At 41.2% G+C, this 27,047-nt stretch overlaps 1 protein-coding gene across 1 annotated transcript in view; it reads left to right on the forward strand.

Annotated features, from left to right (window-relative positions):
• The window catches only part of ITGB3 (integrin subunit beta 3), a 71,130-nt gene extending 50,410 nt beyond the window's left edge, over positions 1-20,720 (forward strand). The window contains exons 11-15 of the mRNA XM_014065436.2: positions 2,195-2,423; positions 12,598-12,698; positions 16,813-16,932; positions 19,412-19,578; positions 20,147-20,720. Of these exons, the coding sequence (XP_013920911.1) occupies positions 2,195-2,423; positions 12,598-12,698; positions 16,813-16,932; positions 19,412-19,578; positions 20,147-20,215 (686 nt within the window). The 3' untranslated portion in view covers positions 20,216-20,720. The remainder of the gene's footprint in view (positions 1-2,194; positions 2,424-12,597; positions 12,699-16,812; positions 16,933-19,411; positions 19,579-20,146) is intronic.
• The last annotated feature ends 6,327 nt before the right edge of the window (positions 20,721-27,047 follow it).

Raw genomic sequence — 27,047 nt, forward strand, 5'->3', positions numbered from 1 at the left:
CAATGTGAGATGTCAGGATGTTCCTCAAACATTGCTAAAATAGGCTAGCCAGGTGCACATCACACAACTTAATCATTGTGGGTTATTTTCCCAGAAACTTATTATACTGGGCTTTTTTTCTGTTAAGTCTGTTCAGTGGCTACTGGAACAGTTAGAATTGATCTGGGCTGCAAAGTCATTTGGGCCTAATTTTTCACTTGAAGAACACACCCATGGCTTCTTCTGCTTAATAATAAACAGCCAGGACACAGCTGGAGGGCACAGTTTTATACATAGTAATCTCAGGATTGCAGCTTGGTACTACAAAAAGAAGGAAGGTGCTTACTTTCCTCAAGAATCCTTTATGCAACTATTTCTAACTTGTTCTGAGAAAAATGCTAAGGGGCAATAGCTGTCTTAGAAATATGACCAAAAATGAATGTGGGGTTCTTAATGTTCTCAGATCTTGGTTATTTTCCTGCAGATGTTTCATTATCAAACTACACAACATCAGAAAACTAGTGGAGTTTGCTCAAATCTGAATGTGAATTCTGAATGGTTTTGCCATATCCCTTAGTGGCCCTGGTGTTACTCTATACTTTAAGAGCAATCTGTCGTCCAGATAAAGATGCTCCCCAACTGGGAAATATTTCCCTACTACATTACATTTCTTTGTGACATGGGGCTATAATTAATCTTGTGTATAAGGGCAAGTCAGGTGAAATGGCTTGCAAATCTGATTCTGAGATGTGGAGTTTAGCAGGAAAATCCAAAATCTAATTGGATATCTGTAACTGTTCCGAGAACCTTTTCTATTGTTGCTATTCTACTTTCCAACCCTCCAATATCTTTTGATGAAGCTGTTGTGTCTTGGTTTATTCCAGACAAGTAATTATTTCTTAGCTATGTGACAAACTCACAAAATTTCCTCATATTGTATACATTTTCCTGGTATTGCTAGAGATTTTGTTCTAGCCAACTGCTCATTCAGCTCATTTTCCCCATGATTCACTGGAATTTCTCATTAACTAATCTTCATGATCATTCGTCCTCTTCAGAGGAAGCTGCTGTCTGTGTGGCTATTTGCCTGCCTATCTGCCTGCCTCTTCCTCCCTTCCTCTCGCCGTTCATGAATTTGTATTACTAGTTAGATCAATAACACTATAGAAAAAATACTTCCGCTGGTTATTTTCATGGCAACTTTTTGTAGAGGCCTCTAAGCATTCCTCTCCTAATGCAATAATGTTCCTATTCTAATGACTTCACTGCTTCAGTAGTTTCAAAGGGTCAGTGCACAGCTGAACAAAGTGTATGCAAGGGCAAGTCCTAGCTATTTGGCTACTATTAAACACAGACACTTCATTGCCTTCCCCTATCCTAGAGCTGGCTGATGAATTCTGGGATTTGAAGTCCCCACATTTTAAAATTGCTGAGGAGATTGAGAAACACTCTTCTAGAGACACAATTTTGCACTATCTACAATGGTTAAATTGACAATTATATCTCAACTTTTTTTGGGATGATATCAGAACTGTTAAAATAAGTGATTCTGTTGTACCATTACAGACGTTTTGGTGGGTAGAAGCTGGTGAGTCAAAAATGAGATAGGCAAGACGGCCTCCCTTACATACTTGAGAATCTGACTTTTCAGCCTTGTTGTGTTTTTAATTAATTGTGTGTGTGTGTACATACATATACACACACACCAACATGCAGTACTGCAACTTGAGATATGATTCAGCTCTAACTGCATAAAATGAAGAGGAGTTGGTGAAATGTCTTTCTCCAGAGCCCTGGGAAACTTGGTCAGCCCTGCTTGGAATGTCTGAAAGGAATCCTGAAAGACTTTGAAGCCAACCTTTGGCAGAATCCTTTGGAGTTTTTTGGAGAAAATAGGGAGAAATTGTCTATAATAAAGTAATAAAAATAAGAAACTTTTCTGGTTACTAACATTTGTATGAGAAAAAAAAGGATCAGTAAATAATAACCACTTCCCTAAAATCAGTCAATGATCTCCAGTATGTTATCCTGTTTAACTTTTATATATTTTTTCCATGTGATTGAGGAGAAAGATTGGGAAGTAGAAGGGAATTGACTCCTTTAATGCTAAAAAATTGAGATCTTGGCATTAAAAAAATAAAGCTTTCTGAGAAGTATCCCGTCCCATCCATGGCCTACAATACAGACCCATTTTCATATGATTGTTTGCCTGTAGGACATGGGAAATGCGTCTGTGGAGACTGTGCCTGCAACCCTGACTGGACAGGAACGTATTGCAACTGTACAACTCGGACAGACACCTGCATGTCCAGCAATGGGATGATATGCAGTGGACAAGGCCGTGGATATTGCTCCTGTGGGAAATGTGTCTGTACTCAGCCTGGCTCTTACGGAGATACCTGTGAGAAGTGCCCAACCTGTCCTGATGCCTGCACCATCAAAAAGTGAGTGCCAAATTTTGATTTAGTTTCATGAGAAAGAAACCAGTTATTAGGGTTTGAGCCTTAGGACTTACCAATTACTCATAATCCTAGGTAATGGTATCAGGTATAATCCTAGGTAATAGAATAGAATTCTTTATTGGCCAAGTGGGATTGGACACACAAGGAATTTGTCTTCGGTGCATATGCTCTCAGTATACATAAAAAGACAAGATGCATTCATCAAGAATCATAAGGTACAACACTTAATGATAGTCATAAATAAGCAATCAGGAAACAATCAATATCAATATAAATCATAAGGATACAAGCAACAAAGTTACAGTCCTGCGGTTATAACTGGAAGGAGATGGGTGATAGGAATGATGAGAAGACTAATAGTAATAGTAATGCAGCCTTAGTGAATAGTTTGACAGTGGTGAGGGAATTATTTGTTTAGCAGAGTGATGGCGTTTGAGGAAAAAAGTGTTCTTGTGTTGTTGTCTTGGTGTGTAGTACTCTATAGCGTCGCTTTGAGGGTAGAAGTTGAAACAATTTATGTCCATGATGCGAGGGGTCTGTAAGAGCCGAGGTGGCGCAGTGGTTAGGGTGCAGTACTGCAGGCACTTCAGCTGACTGTTATCTGCAGTTCAGCGGTTCTAATCTCACCGGCTCAAGGTTGACTCAGCCTTCCATCCTTCCGAGGTGGGTGAAATGAGGACCCAGACTGTGGGGGGCGATATGCTGACTCTGTAAACCGCTTAGAGAGGGCTGAAAGCCCTATGAAGCGGTATATAAGTCTAACTGCTATAACTGCTATTGTAACTATTTTCATGGCCCTCTTTTTGACTCATGCAGTGTACAGATCCTCAATAGAAGGTAGGTATTAATTGGTAGTAATTGTTTTTTCTGCAGTTCTAATTATCCTCTGAAGTCTGTGTCCGTCTTGTTGGGTTGCAGAACCAGACAGTTATAGAGGTGCAGATGACAGAATGCATTCCTCAGGAAAGAAATTGATTTTTATTCAGGCCCAAAAGGTGACTATTCCTGACCTAATTTTAAAATTAGTTATCTTAACTAAATTTCGAAAACGCTTTGAAACTTTGGAATTCTGACCAAATTACCTTGGTCCTCTCAATAGCAAAGAACACTAAGAAGGCTGCCTGTGATATTGCCTATAACCCTTAGAAAATGGCCCCAAGGATTACCATACATGAAACAAAGATTAAGTTCGGCACAAGTTTGTTCTCAAATAGTCCCAAGCTTTCAGATGCATTATATATTTAGTTATGCCCTGTTTCTCTAACATAGGGTCTGAAATTCAGGATATTAAAAGAGCCGTGGTGGCGCAGTGGGTAGAGTGCAGTACTGCAGGCCACTTCAGCTGACTGCTAGATCAGCAGTTCAGCGGTTCAAATCTCACCGGCTCAGGGTTGACTCAGCCTTCCATCCTTCCGAGGTGGGTAAAATGAGGACCCAGATTGTTGTTGGGGGCAATATGCTGACTCTGTAAACCGCTTAGAGAGGCCTGAAAGGCCTATGAAGCGGTATATAAAAATCTGCTATTGCTATTGCTATATTTAGAAGTACTAATGGTTTGGGTTTTCGAACTCAATGAGCGCACAATATAGTCAAACCTTCCTCACTTTCTCCCCCCGCCCCTTTCTACTGACAATTCAAATTCAGGAAGGGAGAGATCCAATGGCAGTGATATAAGGGATGATGATACATAGCCAGCAAAATTCCTTGAAATTCAAATTATCACATCAGCTGTAGCTACAAACGTACAAGTCTGATGAGATGTGTATTTCTTATTTTAGTGTATGTGCTGCTGAAATGAGCACAGAAAACCTCTTTCTGATCATTTGGCAATTTTCAGAATCAGGGACACTGAGGTACTCTCCCATTGGTAATATCAGCATTTAATAAGATCAGGTACCTTCCTAGGATAACTATTATAAGTTAAAATGGCAGTCGATAAATGTCTTTGAAGATTGCGCCTCATTTTCAAGAATATACTGTATTGACACATGGAATCTGTAGGATCTTGCTGCTTTTGTCAAAATGAGGAAAGGAATGTTGCACAATCAGGCTGCAAGTCAAACCTTTTCATACATAGGCACAACCATGTGTGCGAAAAAAGCAGGCTTTGCATTGCAATGACACAACACTTCCTTCATTCTATACCTCTTGCTCTTCCTGTAAATGTGGCAATAGTGAGCTGTGGGTTAAATGCATAATAAGTGATGATCAGTTGCAGAGACTTAAAACTTTTAAAACTGTCCTGCTGAAAGATTATGTTCACGCCTCTCCCTAAATTGATAGTATGAGGGCCTGGAGTGACACACTCTGTCTATACTTGAAAAGGCCAATGGGAATAAAGTCTGTAGAGTCATCCCTCAGATCTTTTTAAAACAATGGCTCCTATTTCCAAATCATTGGGGATCTGGCCATGCTTGTGAATGTCAATATTTGTGAAGAGCAAGAACAAATTGGAATGCACGCTCTGAATTGTTTTTTATCTGCTCAAATCGGGTTAGATCATATCCCAGGAGCCTTCCAAAGTCTTAACAATCTTAATCAAATTCCTAGCCTGTGATGACATTATTAATGACCACTCAGGTAAATTGTCTAAATCCCATTCATAACATTCACAAGTCAGTATCTCCTCTTTGTAGAATTAAGTGAAATGTCTTTCTCAGGTTTCTGGTAAAATATTTTAATTGTTTGTTAATTTGATATTACATTTTTTTTGCTGTCCATCTCACTGCAAAATGACTATATAACAGTAAAACTGCCTGTATCATCCATAACTCATTTTCTATAGTGAGGTACTAAAATAGGGCTGGGAATTTTTTCTGACTTGTCTGAAAAAGTTCTGTGCCAATTGTTTTTTACAGTGGTTTTTTCCTAGCAGTGAATCAATTTCTTAAATAGTTTTTTGTTTTACTTAAGAAGATTCTGAGTAGGTAGTACATTATTTTTGTGTTCTTTCCACATGCATAACATCCATGGTGACCGTGTTTTCTTGGCAAAAAATAAAGGGGGAAAAACCCCAAAAGAGGGCAAATCTGAAAGAATCAAAATTTTAAACTGTTTATAATTGTGCTTGATGAAGGAAAATTCTGGAACCAAAGCAAGAAAAAATAAAACAAAATGCATATTCTAATAAAAATATCTAAACTCAGACAATATAAGTAAATTCATTTTTAAAAGACAATTCTATTTCCATATTTTTCACATGAATATGAAAGAATGTGCATTGTGGTAATAATGCTACAGTACAGGTTAAATGATCAAAATAAAGGACAAACATAAGGGTTTTTTGGGAGTGTGATGTAAGGTCACTATAATTACAGCTGACAAAAAGATTTTTTTTCTATCTTTGCTTCAACACATTTAGTGTTGGTTAAATAGGTTAAACGGTTGTTTTTTGTAATCCTTACACTGTCTTGCTACATATGGAAATAAGAAGTTCTGCTGAAAGCAAAGAAAGATATGAAGTGCTGGAACTGTCCTACAATAATACAATCTGCAATTACTTTGTCCACATGGAGGACAGCCCCCCCCCCTCTCTCTCACACACACATACACACATTTTCTATTTGTGCTCCATCAGTCTCTTTATTGTTTGGGTCATTTTTTTTTCTATTTACTTATTGCTGGGATAGTTTACTTTTATTCCTGGGCTTTTTGGTTTCTGTTTATTCTGTTTAAACAATCTGTTTATTCTGCCTGCTCATTCTGTGGCTGGGGCCATCAAGCTCTAAAATAGAAAACTTTTGTCCCCTCCCCTCTCGGGTCTCTGCTGCTTGATAGGCAGCTGGGCTGTCCTGGTACTAATGAAGGGGCTGGGAAGAGGCGAGCAGTGGCAGCCTATATCTCTCCTCAATTAATCATTTTGTTACTTTTATTGACCAAAGTGTGTGTGGGGGGGAGGGGATTGTTTGAATAAATGAAATCATTATCAGGAATAAAAATCTCTCGCTGTAATGCTGCTCGTTGTATGATACAGAACCTTTCCTGGTGGTAACAATAGGATCTTCAAGATTGGATGTTTAAATTAAGAAAGTTTAAATCTGTAACTGTAACTTAAACAGCTGTAACTTAAACAGAAATCGACTTGATTGCTGGTCATGTGGCTGCAGCAGTGCTTCAGTAGGCACACTAGTAACCTGCAGCTCTTGTTATCTTGGTTAGGATTGCCTCCTAGCCTTTATTGTCCCTTGCATGCAGATCTGTTCTTCAAGTAATCCATTGGTGCCTCCAGTGCTTTACTACCACGTCTACTGCCCTCTCATAAGACTTGAGCTAACAGTCAGATTGTATGAGAAATGGAGTCTGATCACATCACCTGATTCTTACTGTGGGTTTTCCCATCCCTTAATTATGCCTTCTGAATCAGAATCATTATCTTGTGAGCACTTGTAGGCATGTATTCATTTTTTTTTTTTATGTCTGCTTATCCTCTGGATGAATCTGAATGCTCATTATTTTCTGTTCTGTTTCCTGTTCCATGATTATCTGCCCTATGTTACGTTCCCCACTGCTCTATTCGGAGAACCAGGCAGGTAGGAACTGAGGTGAGACAGGTTATGAAACAACAACCATTTATTGTCTAGCAGAAACGCACTAACAGCAAGGCAACTCTGGAACCGGCAACAAAGAATTCCCATCTGACAGTTCTTTATATAGCAGCTGTCAGTTGGGGCAACCAATGGCAATACAGCATTCTCCCGCCAAGCGGTTTGTGCGGCTTAGCCAATCAGCATCATCTCCTGGCCGGCACGCTCTTGGGCAGTGTCGTAACTCCGAGTACATAACACCCACTGGATTGCACTGGGCTATTATCTGCTCTTTTTAATTGATAGGAAACCTTATCCTGCATGCTGATTCACAGCGTTAATAATCATTTGTTGCTGAATGTTGCCAATTGTTTATTTCTTGTTGGTACAACATTTTTAGAATGATTTTGTTGCAATTACAACTGGAGTCAGCATAGTTTTTAGTGCCTCTACTCATAAAGATTTTGTATTATTGTTCCTGTTCAAAGTTGGAAATAATTTTAAGAGTCAATCAGAGCTTCTTCATCATCTGTTTCTTCTGCTTCTTCTTTCCCCTTCCTTTTCTGCTCAGGTTTCTATTTATATGACCTTGAGTCTGACTGTAGCCCATGTCTTAACCAAATCTGATAACATATCACTTCCTGTTCCATATGTCATCTGCATGCTTCAATAAAAGAAAGTATATAGTCGTTTATTTCCTCAGGAAACAAACAATTTCAATGGTAGAGCAGGACATTTAAAAGTCATACGGTTTTTTTTTTAATAGACTCTATGGGAAGCCAAGTCATTTCTCTCAGATTACTATGGTGAATTTGGCATCATAGAAGATAGGCAAGTGCATACATGTAGTCTCCAAACACGATCATAAAGGACTTATGACCTCACTTCTGCCACAATGATTAAGCAAATCACTCACAGTTATTAAGTGAGACATCCCATGAACATGGCTTATGCTTCTCCATTGACTCTGCTGGTCAGAAGCCATCTGTGAAGAGCACAAACAGTATTCATAGCTCCATAGAGATGCTGCAGTTGTCCAATGACCAGCTGTAAAATTACTTTTTAAGCAGCATCTTAACTTTGCAGGATCACTAAAGATGGCTTCTGATGTAGTTGCTGCAGGATGGTAGTCCTCAGTGAGGCCGGCACCACTACTCGGTGGCCCCAGAGCAGGCAGCCGCGCTCAACAGACAGCTCTGCCAGGCGGGACTTGAAGGGCAAGAAAACAGGCTCCACGGGGTCTTTTGGCCACCCTCGCCTAACCCAGTCTAGCACCCAGGAAATTACCTGATCCCTTGCGGACAACCGGGCGATGTCGGCGGCAGAAGTTGGCAAGTTGAGGTCGTCAATCAGGAATACTGGGGCGACAGCAGCAGGGTCTTCAGGGGCCTCTGGCAGGGGGCAACAGCTGAGTGCGTCGGCATGGGCGATCTGCTTCCCCGGGCGATGGTGCAGCTGGTACTCATAGGAGGCAAGGAAGACAAACCAGCGTGTCATCCGCAGAGAGAGAACTTGGGGGCAGGGCGGTCGCCTGCCAGCAAACCGAGCAGCGGCTTGTGGTCGGTGACAATCATAAATGGCCGGCCGTATAAGTAATGGTGAAAACGCCGTACCCCGGCTACAATAACAAGAGCCTCCTTATCGATTTGGGCGTAATTGCGTTTGGAGGCAGATAGGGTACGGGAGAAAAAGGCTACGGGCACCTCTGCCCCACTGGGTAGCTGGTGGCAGAGGACAGCGCCTACCCCGTAGGGTGAAGCATCGCAAGCGAGCACGAGGGGCAAGTGCTCACTATATTGGACAAGGACGTCATTGGAGACGAGGAGGTGTTTAACCGCCAGGAATGCGGAGGCTTCCCGGCGGCCCCAAATCCAGGCCGCGCCTGAGTCAAGGAGGCGGTGAAGTGGCTCAGCTACAGACGCCTTATGCGGCAGGAACACAGCATAAAAGTTTAGTAGGCCTAAAAAGGCCTGTAATTCAGCTCTATTGGTAGGTTCAGGGGCTTCCACAATGGCTTTGGTCTTGGCAGCCGTGGGGTGAATGCCACTACCATCAATGAGGAACCCTAGGAATTCTATCTGGGGCACCGCGATCTGGCACTTGTCTCTTTTGACCTTGCGTCCCACTTGTTGGAATTTTCTGAGAACCTCCCGCAGGCGTGCCATGAGTTCGTCGAGGGAGGCTGCGGATACGAGGACGTCGTCAAAATAAGGGATGACACCACGGAGTCCTTGCAGCAGCCGCTCCATCAAACTCTGGAAAAGTCCTGGGGCGATGCTGACTCCAAACTGTAATCTGCGGCATCGGAATGCGCCCCGGTGCATGACGATCGTTTGCACCTCAGCTGCCTCATCGTCCACCACTAGCTGTTGGTAGGCTTGGGCGAGGTCTAGCTTTGCGAAGATAGATCCTTCGCCCAAGGTGTGGAGAAAATGCTGAACCACTGGCACCGGGTACGCGTTGGAGGGCAGAGCGCGGTTGATAGAGCAGTGGTAGTCTGCACAAATCCTCACGCTGCGGTCTGGTTTGATTGGCAACACGATGGGTGTTTCCCATCGTGCATGGTCCACTGGCTCCAGGACGCCCTGAGCCACGAGCTTATCTAGCTCGGCGTCCACTTTTGGCTTGAGCACGATGGGTACTCGGCGTGGCTTCATTCGCACCGGTTGCACGGATGGGTCGAGGTTGAACGACACGGGCGTGCCAGTGTATTTGCCAAGGGTGCCATCAAACACGGCAGGGAACTCATTGACTAGGCAGTCTAGGGCCGACGTGCTTAGGTGGTTGATGCCGCTGATCTGAAGGCCGAGGGACTGGAACCAGTCGAGGCCGAGAAGGCTGGGCAACCGGCTCTCGACTATGATGAGGGGTAACCGGCCATCGAACCCCTTAAACTGCACTCTGACTCTGCAGGTGCCAATCACTGGAACCAGGTTGCCCTGATAGTCCTGTAATGTAAGGTTACAGTCTTGTAGTTGGCACTTTGACAGCTGGGGCAAAAGGCCTTTAATCATGCTCCAGGACACAATGGATGTAGCGGAGCCGGTGTCCAGCTCCATTTTGCAGGGCCTCCCTTCAATGTTGACAGTCAGCTGAATCTTTTTCTGCAGATTGTGGCATGAGAGGCCCTGATTGGCGTTCCGGAGGATGGCATGGCAGTCCATCCTAGGTTTCTTCGGGCCCTCCGTCCGGTTCCACGGTTGTCGGGACCGATCGGCCTGAAACTCTGAGGAGGACATGGGCTGCGCGGCTCGGCACACCCAAGCGATGTGGCCCTTTCTGCCACACCGCTGGCAGAGGGCTTGCCTAAATCTGCACTCAGCTCTCTCGTGGTTGCCTCCGCACCCACTACATGCAGATCTAGGGTCGCCCTTCCGCCATGGTAAGCTCTTTCTGTTCGCCTCATAAAGGCGGTTGATGTCCTCCTCTTGCCCTTTGGCGTCCGATTCATCGCTCTCCATATCCGGTAGGCCGGCAGCTGTATTGAATGTATTGGTGGGCTGTGCGATTGGAGTAGACCGGCTCTTCGTAATGGTAGCTAGGGATGCCATGGCCATTTCGGAAGCCCGAATCTCGTCGAATGCGGATTGGAAGGAGAGGTCTGCCTTCGTCAACAACCACTTTTGCAGTTTGAGGTCTCTGAGGCCACACACCAGGCGGTCGAGGAGGGCCTCGTCGAGATCACAGAATTCGCAGTGGAGGGCGGCCGATCTCAGGACGGCAACATAGGCGCTGACTGACTCTCCCTCGGCTTGGCTGCGTTGATGGAATGCGTGTCGGCGGGCTATCTTGGATGGGGATGGGGCGTAATGGCTCGTCAGCTTTGCCATCAGGACAGGCCATGGCACGGCCTTGAGAGGTTCAGGGGCTGTGAGAGCCCTGGCGGTGTGGAACACGTCCGTGCCACATACTGACAGGAAAAATGCGCATTTCCTTTCATCTGTCAGCTCGGTGAGGTCGTGGGCGACCAGGAACCATTCAAAATGGGCGGTATATGACTCCCACGTTTCGGAGCCATAGTTGAATGGCGCAAAGTTTAACGTGGCCATTCCTGTCAGTGAATTCAGCGACGTCTCATCGCGGCAGGGTTATAAGGGAAGCGCGGTTCTAGTGACTCAGCGAGTGACTTCAGCTACTCACACCTCAGTTGGCAAATCCCACCTTCGTCACCAGTGGTGTATACCAAAGGACCGTGGGTAGCCAGAAGAACTGAGGCGGAGACGGGAATAAAAGGCTAACAAATTTTATTCCCTAACAAATACAGGCTAACTTCAGAACCGGCTCTTAGACAGGAATGCGCACTGCTCGTTTGGACAGCTCCCTTTTTATACAGGAGCTGTCAAACGACCAGCCAATCAGGTGTCGAGTGCTTCCCGCTTGAATTCTTTATTTCAGCGCTTGCTCAGAACGTGACACCCGGACCCAGATCTTTTCATTATATTTGCTATAATTCTCATTCTCCTATAATTTATCCTATTTTTTTTCCATAAGCTCATTTATTTTGTCACTGGTGTTTATGAATTGGGGGCAGAAATGATATTCTGCTGGTTCACCCTAGTTCAGGCGAACAGGTAGCGGCGACGGTGGGAGGCTCTAGTCACCCGCCCAGATGTCATCATGGACATTCTGCGGGTGCCCAGAAGGTTCCGAACTGGTAGCAAAGATAAGAGGATTTCATGCCTGGTTCAGGGGAAAGTGAGATAACAATGTCAGTATACAGTATTAAGTAAAAAAAAATCTGAGCTTAACCAATGGATATTGTTTTCCTTTGTTGTTCTTCATTCTTCAGGAATGATGGCATTTCACCATCCCAGTCCAATAGTGCAAATTGTTCAAGAATTTTAAAAAGTTGCAACTCACTTGTCAATCTAAATGGAACAGTTCCTCTCTTTGAAGTGGTTCAGAGCTTCTAGTTCTGAGTGTCCTGTGCTGTAATTCTTTTTTGAACTTGGTAGCCATTCTCTATGTGGTTATTGTATTTTGCATCTTCATTTCAATGCACTGCTTCTCTCCTAGGTTTTTCAATGATAAAACTAAATAGATGCTATCTCATTTAAAAAAAGCACTAACATGAGGCAAGTAAGTCAAGTATGGCAGGAACTCTACTGTATTTTAATTGCTGTAACTATTGCATTAGATATCACAACTTTTTCAGTTGGGTTACTTTCAATGATTCTAACCAAGAGCCTAGGACTCATGGAACAACAGCAGCAACAATTTGAAATAATATATATGGTGCACATTTAGAAGTAATAACTTAACTGTACTGTAGCTACATCTAACTAAAACTGAGAAAGAGGGAAATTGTGGTTACTGCTGTGCAAATGCTATTGAGATGTAATACACAGATTTCTTATGTTCTTTTGAAATGTTCTTTAACCAAGTTTGATTAGGTAGCAAGTCTTTCAAATAAAAAGTGCATCCTCAATAAAATAAAATGCATGCCTCATCTAGTCATATGCAACCAGGAAACTAACAGGTAGCAGAGCAAGACATCATAGAGTTGTGAGAGCAGAAGAAGACCTAGACTAGAGAGAAGACATCAAATTCCTGGTTTTATAGGGACGGGACATGGCAACAATAATCACTATTGCTTCCCGTTCTCCTTGCTCATAACTCTTTCTTCTGCACAGGGAATGTGTGGAATGCAAGAAGTTTGAGAGAGGGATCCTGATAGAACAAGACACCTGCAACCACAATTGCCGTGATGAGATTGAGTTGGTGCAGGAACTTGGTATGTAAAAACTATGGCAGGGGTTTTTTTTTGTGGAAAAACTATTGTTGTTTTCTTCTAAATTCCTTTCCTCTTCCTCCCACCCTCCTCCTCCCACCCTCCTCCTCCTCCTCCTCCTCCTCCCTTTTCTGACTTTCCAGATGATTCAGTTGCTAAGTTAAAGGAAGGCACTTGTATCATGGAGAGCATTTAGATCTCCAATGACAAAGCCAAGGTTAAGCTGTGAATATTGCCTGCTTGAGATATAGAAAGTCCTTGACTTACAATCATTTGTTTAGCGACTGTGCAAAGTTACAATGAGGCCGAAAAAAGTGAGTTACGACCTGCCTTTGGACTTACAACTGACACAGCGTCCCCATGGCCACATGATCATAATTCAGGTGCTTGGCAAGTGGCATGTATTTATGGAGTCACGATATCCCAAGATCCCATGATTGCTATTTTTTATTTTCCCAGCTACAAGCAAAGTCAATATGGGGAGGGGAGCCAGACTTTCTTAACAACCAAATTATTAGTTTAACCACCATGGCAAAAAAGGTTTGTAAAATCAGGCATGGTCACAGGAGGACTCACTTAAAAATCACATTGCTTAATAATGGAAGTTTTGCCTCAGTTGTGATTGTATGCTGAGGACTTCCTGTGGTGTTGAACAGAGTTTCAGCACCATTTACCCAAACTATTCAGGGCTTTATGAAGATTATATCTATATCTATCTCTATATCTACACACACACACACACACACACACACACACACACACACACACACACACGGAATTAGACATCTCTCTCTCTCTCTCTCTCTCTCTCTCTCTCTCTCTCTCTCTCTCTGTGTGTGTGTGTGTGTGTGTGTGTCTGTCTGTCTGTCTGTCTGTCTGTCTGTCTGTCTGTCTGTTTAATTCCATTTCCAAATTATAGGATATTAGACTTCTGGTCCTTGCAATCTGGACTGGAAGCAGTCAATGTCAGAGTATTTATCATTATAGACAATTAAGGTTTTAACACAAGAATTCAAGCAAGAACTCTATTTTGAAGGAGACACCTATAAATAGACAAACTATCTCAGCAGAGCTCTTTCCCGTTGCTTTTTTACGTAATAGGGAAGGAGGTTTGTATTTTTCGTGAAGGAGGGGCATTTTGCATATGTAGCTTGTTTTTGGCAACTACTATTTCTTTTTTTTAATATTGGAAAACTTTCACCAGCATATCTTCCTTTCTTGTTCATAATTAAGGGGAAAAAATAGAACAGTGATGTCACATCAATTTACCCCTATAGATGTTAAATTGCATCAGAAATAAGGATTTTTTAAAAATTAAATAAAGGATCTTGTAGTCTTTTATCTTCGGACTTCATAGTTAGTTTAAGAGTCACTATTCCATCAGTTCCCACTTCCAGAACCTAGCCAGAAAGATAACATAATATATAGTACCAGTGATTACTGTAAACCGAGCAAATGTCACAGGAGTTATTTTTTATTTTTTTTAAAGAATCAAAAGATTTATAAAGCTGCCTTTCTCATAATTTGCGGCTCTGGGTGACATACAAAAGATACTTCTTTTTTTAAAGAAAGAATAACTACAGTGATAACCTATCCCAAACCAGAAAAGTGAAAAACATAAGCCCCTAATTGAGGCCAACAATAAAAATATGAACACATGTTGCAGAACAGTTTCATCTAGCATCCTGGCCCAAATACACAGGAAACCCAGGTCCTTATAGTAATTCTGAAGGCCAAAAGATTCAGGACTATTAGAACCCTGGGTGAAGCTCATGCCAAAATTCAGATGCCACAGCAAAGTAGGCATGCTTCCTAGGTCAGAGGGGGAACCAGATCATGCCAACTCTGTGCAACCTCATGAGATGGACAGAGTTGCCTGGGAGAGATGGCTTCCCAATTTATTTATTTATTTAATTGATTAGTAGGCTCCCTAACTCTCAGAGAAACTTTATCTGGATAATGCCTGGAATAGGCATTCATAATAGCTTTGTAGGTGCTTCCTGCTCCCTCCCTCCCTATTGATAAGTTGGTCACTTAAATGAGGTCACCAGCCAGTAATATGTGAAAACAATAAGGGTGAAGAAATATTTAGTTTCACTGCCATTGCCATGAAACAATCAATAAAGGCTTTTCTCCGTGCTCAGTTAAATTCACATTCCGTGGGCATGGAGGGGGGGGGGGATGTACTTTCAGTCTTGCAAGATTTTGTTAATATAGCTTTACAATAAAATATAATAAGCTCATCTGACTGTGTTTCCTGTCTGGTCTGCCCCTCAAGTTGACAATGGCTGATGCCAGGGGTAGGCTGCTGTGGGTCCGCAGTGGTTTGGGAGAACCTCTATCTAAGATTCTGTGCAGTTCGGAGAACCCCTAAATCCCAATCCTGACTGGCCCCACCCACTCCTCCCCTCCCAGGAATCCCCACATGGCCCATTTTGGATGCAGGTAAGTGCAGGGTGTGCACAAAGGCTCGGGGAAGGTGAAAAACGGGCCTACCAGAAGGTTGGGAAGGCTGGAAACAGGCCTGTTTCTGGCCTCCAGAGGGCCTCCAGAGCCCGGGAGGCTGTTTTTGCCCTCGAGGCTCGAGGAAAGCCTCTGGAGCCGAGGGAGGGGAATCCCTCCCCTCTGTGGTGCAGGAAGCCAACTAGGCCACACCCATCATGGCCACGCCCACCCAGCAACTGAGCAGAGAACCTCTTGCTAAAATTTTTGAAGCCCACCGGTGACTGATGCCATACCCAAAACTAGGTGGGCACATTTCAGAGAAGAATATCCCAACTCCCCATGCCCAACAAACAAATCTTGGTGGAACATATCAAAGTTGCTCTCTTCCATAATTAAGTTGTGAATAGGGTTTATTACAGGCTGTCTTGGCATTAAAGAGCAGCAGCCAGAAACCAGAACCACCTAAAATCCAGTGACTAGATACCAGGGAAGTACGTAGGAGGCTGGAAATGAAACTGGCACCCATCCAAATACATTTGTTGTTATCTTCCAACAAAAGGTTATTCATTAAGACAACACCAGCAATTTCCATACTAGAATCCAGCCTGAAACCAACTGGTAATGGTCTAGTCTACAAGAAAATGCCCGAGAAGCCTACTAAAATAAAATAATACAAATTAGCTTATAAAGATTAAAAGAAAAGGAGGCTGTTTCAAGAAGTAAATTTACAGGCATTTTAACTGCCTGTTGGAAGGAGTCAATTAGTTGCCTTCAGCTACATGTAATTAGTCAAGAAAGGCTTTAAAAGGTCATGAATTAGGCCACAGTGCTGCAGCAATCAAGAATAAAATAACCCCACAAAGGGTGAAATGTTTATGTTCTGAACATATTCCTGGATTGAGTAAATAATGGTGTAACATTTTGCTTGTGGCAGATTTGCATGATTTTCTTCTTCTTCAGATATATCACTGCTCACATACTGAAAGTTTCTTAATAATGTCTTACTCTATCTACCCAGAGTAAGGCCAGAATTATTGAGAAAACAGAAAATATTACTGTATAAGGATGAAAGGATGTTGGTGAAGTATCCACAATTATTGGTGCTGGGAAGTAGACTATATAATGAATATAATTTCCTGAGAATTTTGCTCTACTCTTAACTTCTTTCATTTTTAATCTGCTTATTGGAAAACCAGAAAGCTATCCTGGGTTTGCAGAACAGAAGAAAATTCAGGCTGATTCTATTAAGTCAGCTGCATATTTTGCAGCAAAACTGGAACTTTGATGTTAGTACCAATCATGTCGACTATTCCAATAGCACCCAGGAATATATTTGGATTTAATTGGCCTACAGGTGAAGCATCCTAATGGGCCCATCGCTTTGGGAGAAGTGAATGATGGCTGAAGATCTGCAACTCGAGAATGGGTTTAAAAGAAATGCTTCTATATTTTCACACTTCTTTTGAGAATAGCAGATACAAAATGTGATGTGCCACATGGATCAATGATAATGGACACCTGTCTGGCAAGACAGTCTTTACATAGATTCTGAGATGTGTCAGAGTCACCCTGTTTCTTTAACACCCCTACTGACATTTCTAGATCTAAATGTTAACAATTTCTTGAATAGTGTCAGGGAACTAAATGTTCTTTACTTTGTCTTCTTCTGCAGGAGACAAGGGGAAAGATGCTGTGAATTGTACATACAAGGATGAGAATGATTGTGTAGTGTACTTCCAATATTACGAGGACTCCAGTGGCAAATCTATCCTCTATGTTATTGAGGAACCAGGTGAGAGGGCTAAGGGCCACTAAAATAAATCTTCACTTTGGATGACCGGTTGATACTTTCCAGGATGAAAAGTGCCAGAACTGATCTTGGTATCCCATATTAATTTGAAATGTATGAGAGAGATGATTATAGTGACAAGTAAGGTTCTTAAATTCATGCTTAGAGGTACTTTATTTGAGAATAATATATGTTATAACAATATAACAATAACAATTTGGAAAAATGTAGATTAAAACTGAGACATGGTATGAAGTATCTTGGTTTTCATTATATTAAACATCTTTAAAACTAATTATGGACATAATTGTACAAGCTCAACATGAATACAAAAACTGAAAATGGTTCATATTATAATAAGATAAGAGCTAGTTGACATCCTGCCTTCCTTTTTCCAGTCCCAACTTTCACCAGATGCATCCCCATTTTCACTGGAGCAGGGACTTCAGAGATTTTTAGAGGTGAAAAAGATAGTCATCTAAAAATGGGCAGTTATTTCTTTATAAAATGAGTTTTTTCCCACCTTTTTCTTTCAAAAGGCAGGGAGGAAAGATCCTTGCTACCTCAGTAGAAATTAGTAAACTCGCAATTTTCCATTCAGATTACTTCTTTTTTTTTTGACACGGTACATAATCATGTGAAAGCAATATAGGAATGGTTCATGGATTAGCATATACAGAACAAAAGGATTAGGATGAGACAGATCTAATCATCATAAATTGTGCCCAATCAATCATTGCTAGAAATTTTCTGGAAGATTCTATTTCCCCCTAGCCTAGAACAGCAAGGTAGATCAAAGACAGTAAGGCAAACTCATTCCCCAACCTGAACTCATATTGGAAAAAAAAATTGGAATTATCAGATGCTTTAAACAAAATTCACCTACGCATATGTCTGATTTCAATAATTCATAATGATGGCAGGATTCTGTATTTCTTATTGCAACATTATTTTAGTTCAACATGAATATAATTCTGACTAAAGAGCAGTGATTCAATCTGGCAACTTTCAGTTCAGAACTAAAAAACATCATCCGTCATTCATAGATGGAAATATTTTTTTAAGCCAGCTGCTGGATTTCTCTGCTTTGATATTTGACTTAAGTGACTAAATGCGAACCCTGTCTCTGCTTGCTGCGAGATGAGCAAACAGGACCACAGACACTGACTCTGCCATAAACTCTAATAAGACAATATCTCTTTCTGCGTGCTTGTGAGCATGAAGGGAACACTAGAAACCTTCAAAGAGTGTGTTCTAAACCCAAAGAGGGTGATAAAGCTCTCATTAGTTGCCAAAAGCATGCAATAAATGATATACCCTCACCACAGGGTATTAGCTTGGCCGATGACTCACACTGCACTTAGAAGATTGACAACGATGGAGTCTCGGGCAGATTTTGAAGGAGCTTAGCCAGAACTCCTCGGACAGCAATTTGAATCCAGCTAATACCACATGGGGAAACCACAAAAGCTGCCACACATCTCTTCCCCTTGAGTCAATATTAAAAAGAATAATGTAGTCAGGAGGGTTGGAGGTATTTCAGAAACTAGAAAAATTTCTGGAAATGAAATGATGGAAGAAATTGATTTCTCAAAACTTGTTTGATAGGATGTAAGCTGTAACCTTCCTGGGTCATTAAAAGTAATTGCTTTCCCTAATTCCGCTTTAAATTCTCGCAGGAAGTATGTGCTGCTCTCATCTTGGACATATATTTTTTTCTATTGTTGTATTGACTTTGGTGTCAGAAAAAGTTTGCTAATATCAAAATTAGATATTTTCTCCAACTATGTTTAGAGGATCAGATCAAAGATATGCTTTCTTTTTGTCAAACTATAATGGTCCCTTTAGGCTGAAGAGCAGATGGCTCTAGAATAACATTTTGTAAAAAAAAGAACTGAAATATTTAAATCATACATCAGACTAATTCCTGAATAATTGTGCAGTCATTTGAAAGCCACTGATGAGTTATTTATGCCTATTAGCCACCACTTAGCATGAAGGAAGGTCTGACATGGAAGCTGAACATAAAAGAGTTTTTATAAATGGTTCATTTTTGCTACAGAACATCCGTCTTTCCCTCTATAACAATTATGTGTTCAGGCTTTCATGGCACAGAATTAGAGAACATGTGCTCCAAAAGATGCTTGCAGAATAAGTCTTCTGGTAGTTTCTCATGGGTCCCCAAACTTGGAAACTTTAAGACTTGTGGACTTCAACTCCCAGAATTCTCCAGCCAGCAGAGCTCTGGAGTTGAAGTCCACAAGTCTTAAAGTAGTCAAGTTTGAAGACCTTTGAGTTATATGCTCATAAAGTTCAAGAGTAATATTTGATAGCTACTCCTTAGTCAGGATTTCCTTTGGCATAGCAGCTTGATCAAATGCATGGATTTATGCCTTTAGGTGAAGTCAAGTTAAGAATTTAACAATCAGAGGGGTAATTCATGGCTTGCAATTCTGTTTTATGATACAAATGTTTTCTACAGATTGTCCCAAGGGACCTGATGTCTTAGTAGTTCTCCTTTCTGTAACTGGAGCCATCTTACTTATTGGCTTGGCTGCTTTGCTCATCTGGAAACTGCTTATTACCATCCACGACAGGCGAGAATTTGCCAAATTCGAAGAAGAGCGTGCCAGGGCTAGATGGGACACGGTAAGAAATACCAGAAGAGTGTAAGGGGACAAAAAGTAACTATTTTGCTTCATCCTAAGAGGAGGGGAGGTTGCAATGACTTATTGTTTTATTTCCCTGACATAGCAGCCTATTGCTCATTCTGAATCATCCATACTGCAATATATATCAGTTTTATTGTACCTTAAGGGTGTGTTGTTAGCATTCTCTCAATAGTATGTTGTTGGGGGGGAAAAACTGTTGCCTGAATATCATTGCATCAGCATTTCCTGTCATTTCCTTTGCTTTATTGGTTAATGGTTGCACAGAAGTGATTATGAAAACACACACACACACACACACACACACACACACACACGATGGAGCAATAACTTTTCTTTTACATCTTTCTAGGAGATATACAATTTCACCATAGGCCTATATGCCTGTTGCAACCTCTTAAATAATTCTGGAGTTATGGCTTTGGAGAGCACCAGGAATCGCCTCACCGTGTTAAAGAATCCTATTTTAAGTTACTAGGATGACTTTGCAACTGTTAAATCAGTTGCCAAGTATATATTTTCCAACTTGTATCTGTTTTGTCTTTTAGGCCAACAATCCCCTGTACAAAGGAGCTACCTCCACCTTTACCAACATTACATACCGTGGGAATTCATGAGATTATAGTCTTCCAAGGTCTTCTCCACTCATGTTTACAGAACTGCCTCTGTTATGGGTGTGAGAGAGTTTTTTTTTTAAACAAACAAACAAAAACAGCCATTGCTCAAGAGCCTTCACTGTTCTGCTGTCACAAGAAAGTATCTGCACTGTGATTCTTCAAAGACTCTCTTTTTTTTTTACCTCAGCTTGCCCAAGGTTACAGCCTGGACTCATATACTGAAGAAGAAAGCAGGACTTGCTCTTCAGTATGAGCAGCACTGCATAAATCCAGGGTTAAGATAAGATTCTATCTGAACAAAATCAGGGGTCATGATTATTGAGCTTTATAATCTAACTTACACATGGACTAGTGAAATTTGGGGTAGAGGAGCTTCATGATATCTAAGTCCATTGCAAGTTGAACCCAAAGTCCTTCATCCAAGCAAAGTTTCCAGGGGTTCAGCTGGTTGCTTGTGCTGTTGCTACTGCCCCTTTCCTTTACCTTTCCAAACATACCAAGGGAGGGTTGGCCAAGGGAGAAGTGTGCTGAAAATCCTTCATTACATTTTGCACACTGCTGTCTAACACAGAACATGCAAGGAAGCAGGATTTCCTTCAAAAATCCCTGCTCCTAATAAACAGTTTAGGGGAAGGGAGTACAGCAGGGGTGTCAAACTGGATTTCTTCGAGGGCCGGATCAGCATTGTAGTTCTCTTCCATGGACCGGCAAGGGGAGGGGGAAGATAGGACAGATGCCTCCTGCAGCACTCTGCCAGCCAAAAAAGGCAGCAGGGGGCAAAGGACCGGCCCACAGTGCCAAATTTTGACACCCCTGGAGTACAGGAAAGGGAGTTCCTTGTGAGGCTTAGGAACCTGTCCAGTTCTATTTTTCTGTCAATGCAATTGCAAACCTGAACTTCCAAATGAATTCAGTAATAAGGCATGTTCTACTGGAGGCTTAGAGAAAAATACATTTTCAAATCCAATGTTTTACATATTACATCAGAGTTCCAATATTGTTAAGACTATTCTTTTTGTTACACTTATCCCAAGATTATGATATAATAAATTCCTTGCTTTTAATTTTTAGAAGGAAAGAGTTCCTAGTGTTTATAGATGATTTGCTTTCTCTAATGAAAAAAAAAAAGAACTTGGCATTAATCCCTTTGCATGCTGACCACATATTTTTAAGTTTCTGGCTCAGATTATAGATAATATAATAATAACCTCCTAGATAATATTTCACATAACATTAGTATCTTGGTAGGGTTCACACATGGTAAGTTCCAAAGTGGAATTTTTGTTATTGGTTTAGCATCATGTACAAATTAATTCACTGTATTGATATTGTATATAAACTGGGCTACTGTAATTTAGTCTTTTCTATAGAAATAGCACTGGATAAGGAGTTGCACTAGATGATGCCCAAAGGGCCTTTCACACCTTACAGCCTATCATTCTAGTCAACAAACTGTAATTTTAAAATCCTTACTGCAATGTGTGGACATGAACACCTAAGTGCATGAGCACATAACTACTTGATCTTCATGGGGGAAGTTTGGGAAGAAAATGTAGCTCAGGCATAGAGCACATGCTTTACATACCAGAGGTCCCATATTTAATCACCAGCATGCCAGTCTAAAAGTCTGTTATCCAACAAGAGTGAGCCCTTTGAACATTGCTGCCTAACAGTACAACGCAAGGTAGCTACATAGGTTCATATCATGCATCATGTAAAGTCAGAAATCTCCTCATCAGTAAATGACATTTTAGGTAGGATTTGCCACTTGCTTAACAATGCTTCACCCAAAGCATTGGGATATGTTCTCCTCAGGTCCTGCTGTTCACTCAGGGAATCAATGCTCACCTAGATGAGGGTCTTAGATGACCAGAAAATTCTCCCTCAAGTTTTCTGAAGCGGGGGTGACTTGCTGAAACAACCTGGCTAAATTCTTGGGGTCTTTTATATCATAGAGTCTCTAACACAGGTAAAGCATGGAAGATATTTGATAGGATGAAGTATTGTCATGCCTGACTTTCAACAGCTCTTTTCATCTTGCAGCTCTTTCCATCTAGAGCAGGGGTAGCCAACCTTTTTATACCTACCGCCCACTTTTGTATCTCTTTTAGTAGTAAAAAAATTTAACTGCCCACTGGTTCCACAGTAATGGAGATTTATAAAGTAGGGAAGTAACTTTACTTTATAAAATTTATAAAGCAGAGTTACAGCAAATCCCTACCACCCACCATGGAAGCTGGAACGCCCACTAGTGGGCAATAGGGACCAGGTTGACTACCACTGATCTAGAGACTCATTGCCATATTGAAACTCGGGAGCAGAATAATATAAATGTGCTTTTCCTTTCTCTTTTGTTTTCTGCAACTGCATTAGCACTTTGCTGCTCTAACACTTTCTATAAATATACGTAGCACCTATGGATCTCTCTGGCTGAAGAGTAGCACCTTTCCATGAGAAATAGCTGCTTCTGTAATTTAAAAAAAATGAGATTTCATTCTCCTATTAATAAGTGTTGAAAACAAATTTGTTCCTAGAAATACTAAAATATTTTTGTAAAAAGATTTTCTCTGGAATAGTGATTTGCACTGAACCAACTTTGAGGTATATCTTTTATGGTTTCCCACAGTCATTCTTCTAGTTCCATTATTCCAAAGTCAATGTATTCTCATTTTCAAATTTGTGGAATCCTAACAAAAAGGAAAAGGAAATGGAAAGCAGCCAAGAAGTGAGGCTGCTTTTTCCTGAACTGAGATCAAAATGAAGGGCAGAATTATTTTGAGTAGTGTTGGTTTAAAAGTGAGGCCAATGTGGTCATTTGTATAAGTAAAAGAGTGCCTGTGGCATACATAAATAAAGAATTTCAATTCACTAATCTTTCTCAATATTATTTTTATTCTATTTGCTTTATTGTAAAATGTTAAAATGTAAAATGTTTTAGTTCAGTTAAAATATAAAAACTATATAAATCATAGCAGGAAATTATTTAAATAATACAAACAGCACTTTCAATATGAAATCATCATTAGTAACAGCAATCATTTACTTCTAAGCAGTGGTGAAATTCATTTTTTTTACTACCAATTCTGTGGGTGTGGCTTGGTGGGCGTGGCAGGGGGAGGATACTGCAAAATCTCCATTCCCACCCCACTCCTGGGGAAAAGATATTGCAAAATCTCCATTCCTACCCCAGCCTGGGGCCAGCCAGAGGTGGTATTTGCCAGTTCTCCAAACTACTCAAAATTTCCTCTACCGGTTCTCCAGAACCTGCTGAATTTCACCCCTGCTTCTAAGGTTCCTAGTGGTGTCATCACCCAAAAACCCTCCTTTTTTGGGGGTAACCATTCGATAATAAATGATTGATTGCCACTGCTGAACATTTCAGAGTCAAAAGTAGGATAATATCTGAGGAGATGTTCCTTTGAGTGATCTGTGCCCAGGTTATTTGTATATCATAGACTAAACATATATTTTAAATTGGGTCTAGAACTGGTCCATGCAGATGCCAAAGAATTAGCCTAATACTATTGGATTGATGAAACCCAATGGTCTATCTGTCTATTGTGAACTGCTAAACTTTTTAAATCATTTTCCAAAGGAGCTACCTGTCTAATTCATTACAGTAATCCAGCTGCGAGATTATCAATAAAGGAACATAGGGTTGACCTTGGGGATGGAGTGAGAATCAGGGGTGGTGCAGTAGGGATTGAGCTGTTAAGGAGGGACTGGACAAAGCAGACAAACTCTAAAAATGCCTTGATTTTGTTTACTATAAAATGTGACAGAGAAAAAATTGAGCAGCTTTCAAGATTCTCTCATATTCCACAACAACAAGGCAGCATTTCTGGAATCCCTGTGATCTGGTCTACTAAGTGCAGACATCAATCTGGGGAGAGGAGAGGGGACTTTTCATGTTTCTATATATTCCATCTTGTACTAAGAACAACAAGAAATCAGAATGGGATTAGTTTGTCTCTCAGGCTTCCTTCTACCTCTGGATTTGTTCAAGCGTATGTTAACATCTTACATCTCCCTCTCTCCGTGCCCTCTCCAACTCCAAATAGCACTCAGATTTTTCCCAAGATGAGTTCTTAATTTCTTTACCAGAGCATGAATAATGGTTATAGAGCTACGTTTGTCCAGGTATGGTCACCTTATGCATTCAGCAACGCCTCTTAATTTTCTGGTTCTAAATTTGGGTTAGCATCCTGTTTGTACCCCCTTCCACAACAGAATGGATACTACTGAGTTGGACAGATGAGCCACACATATCTCTGCCTTGTCTGGATTGAGCCTCGATTTAGCCTTCTTCCCATCTATTATCCCTCTAAAACAAGGGACTCCAAACGTGGCAACTTTAAGACTTGTAGACTTCAACTCACAGAATTCTCAGGCCAAGTGGCTGGCTAAGGAATTCTGGGACTTGAAGTCCACAAGTCTTAAAGTTGCCAGGTTTGGAGACCTCTACACTAGAAGATTAACTGCTTTGCCTGTATTAGATGAAAAGGAGAAATAAAGCCTGAATCCGTAAGTGTGTGTGTGTGTGTGTGTGTGTGTGTGTGTGTGTGTGTGTGTGTGTGTGTTTGTACGTACAGTATGTATGTATATATGTATGTATGTATGTATGTATGCATGCATGCATGCATATGTATGCACGCACACACATACACTGAAAAATTTATTTATGGCATATATTTATAAAAATATTTTAGATGAAATAGAGAGACCCCTAGCTGAAATCAGAAAATAATCACATATTATTGCTTAGATGGAAGAGTCAGCCAGCTACAGAAAGAGAGCGGAATCCTTTGCATGTTACAGCTGTCTAGGAAAAGATGTTTTATGAAATACAGTTTATTTTTTCCTTCTCTCCTTGCTCTATGGCACTCCAGCCAAATCATTTCTTTCAGCGTGATGATTAAAGGTGACAGGAATGTATCGTGTATGTATATGTACTGGTTTGCCTTTCCTATGACTTCCCTGTACTATAATATAAAACTAGAAAGAAAACTGAACTGCTTCCACAGAAAGCACAACCCATGTTCTCCAGGGCAGTCATAAAGTGAGTGAAGTTCAACATGAAACTTAGTTTATTTCCTACATGCTGCCCTTTTTTCATTAGCATTTCAGACGTCTTCTTTTAGCAAGCCACTTATTAGCTTGAGGCCCTTAACTGAAGCCAGATACCGTAGATTTTTAAACATCTAGTGTTGGGTGGACAGTGACATCTAGAGGCCCTTTGCGGGACTGCATCAGAAATATAGGCAGCTAACACAGTACATGGGAAAACGTCAAAGGTAGAGCAGTGTCTTCAACACCATACTTGTAGAATACCAGCAATAACCAGGGTTTATAAAATGGAAAACCTAAGAACATTGGAACTGCAGCAGTCTGTGTAACATGAAAATGCAATACAAAGGTGAGTGGTAAAGAACTCATTGAAAGATCAGATTCAGGATATAGAAGGTACCTTGCATGTTCAATATTAAACAAGTGGTGGGGCATGCTATACACATGCATGGCAATAAATGGGCCCAAAATATAACATTCTGGTTTGGATGCCCAGTTCAATGCCCTTTCGGCTGGAGATGAATAAAGGAAACCTAGGCTGATTGGATATTACAGAAATGAACCATGTAGTTTTGTTTTGGGCACTTAAACAAATATAATAATTAAAGAACTGACATACATAAAGCATCTGACTATATATGCAGAGTTTTCCCAACCTACTGACCTCATGTAAGTTGGAACCTATATCCTTCCTAGGTTTGTTAGTTGAGATTGATGTGTGTTGTAGTCTTAGCACATGACAGGTAAAGGTTCCCCTTGCACATATGTGTTAGTTGTTCCTGACTCTAATGGGCAGTGCTCATCTCAGTTTCAAAGCCGAAGAGTCAGCGCTGTCCGAAGACATCTCCGTGGTCATATGGCCGGCATGACTAAATGCCGAAGATGCATGGAACGCTGTTACCTTTCCACCAAAGGTGGTTCCTGTTTTTTTTTTCTACTTGCATTTTTACATGCTTTCAAGTTGCTAGGTTGGCAGAAGCTGGGACAAGTAATGGGAGCTCACTCCGTTATGTGGCGCTAAGGATTCGAACTGCTGAACTTCCAACCTTTCTGATCGACAAGCTCAGTGTCTTAGCCACTGAGCTACCACATCCCTATTAGTCGTAGTATATATGTAAGTCCTAAACTAGAGAAAGCTAAACTGCTGTTGTCTGCTGTATAATTTCATGACAGATGGGGGAGGGGAGCTTGTAGGAGGAGATTCAAATCACAGTTGCAGAGATATTTTGTTTTCTGGCCCAAGTCTCTTAAATGCCATGTTGCCGTTATTCATACATCCATATGACATGTATATTACTCTGTTTATCCTTTACTGAACTTTAGTCACAGTTACGATAATGATAATTGCCAGAAGCCTATCCAGGCAAAAGTTCCACGGGTTGCACCCTTCAAAGTCATCCAGTATGACATTCTTTGTTAATTAAATGCTAGGAGTTATTCTGCCACTGCTACTACAAAGATCCTGAAAGATGTTGAGAATGAGAACAATTAATTAAATTACAATTTCATTGCTAGCTGTTTTGTTTCCATTGGTGCCAAGCCTTTTCATGTGTTTTAAGACCCACTAATGTCTTTGGCTGGAATAGGCACATGTGTTAATGTGTGGGATCGAGCAACAATGCTGGCCTTGTCAGCCAGCGGAGGGGGCCCTATTTGGTTCCTCTGTGCTGCTTTGTTCCCTAGGATGACAATCGGCATCTTGGCAGAAACCTGCACCTTTGGGGTGGGGATGAGTTGTTTTCTACAGTGTAATCTTTGTTTGGAT

Source organism: Thamnophis sirtalis, unplaced genomic scaffold (genome assembly GCF_051295495.1).
Source record: "Thamnophis sirtalis isolate CommonGarterSnake01/CBP01778 unplaced genomic scaffold, rThaSir2_p1.2 scaffold_4, whole genome shotgun sequence".
NCBI lineage: Eukaryota > Metazoa > Chordata > Lepidosauria > Squamata > Natricidae > Thamnophis > Thamnophis sirtalis.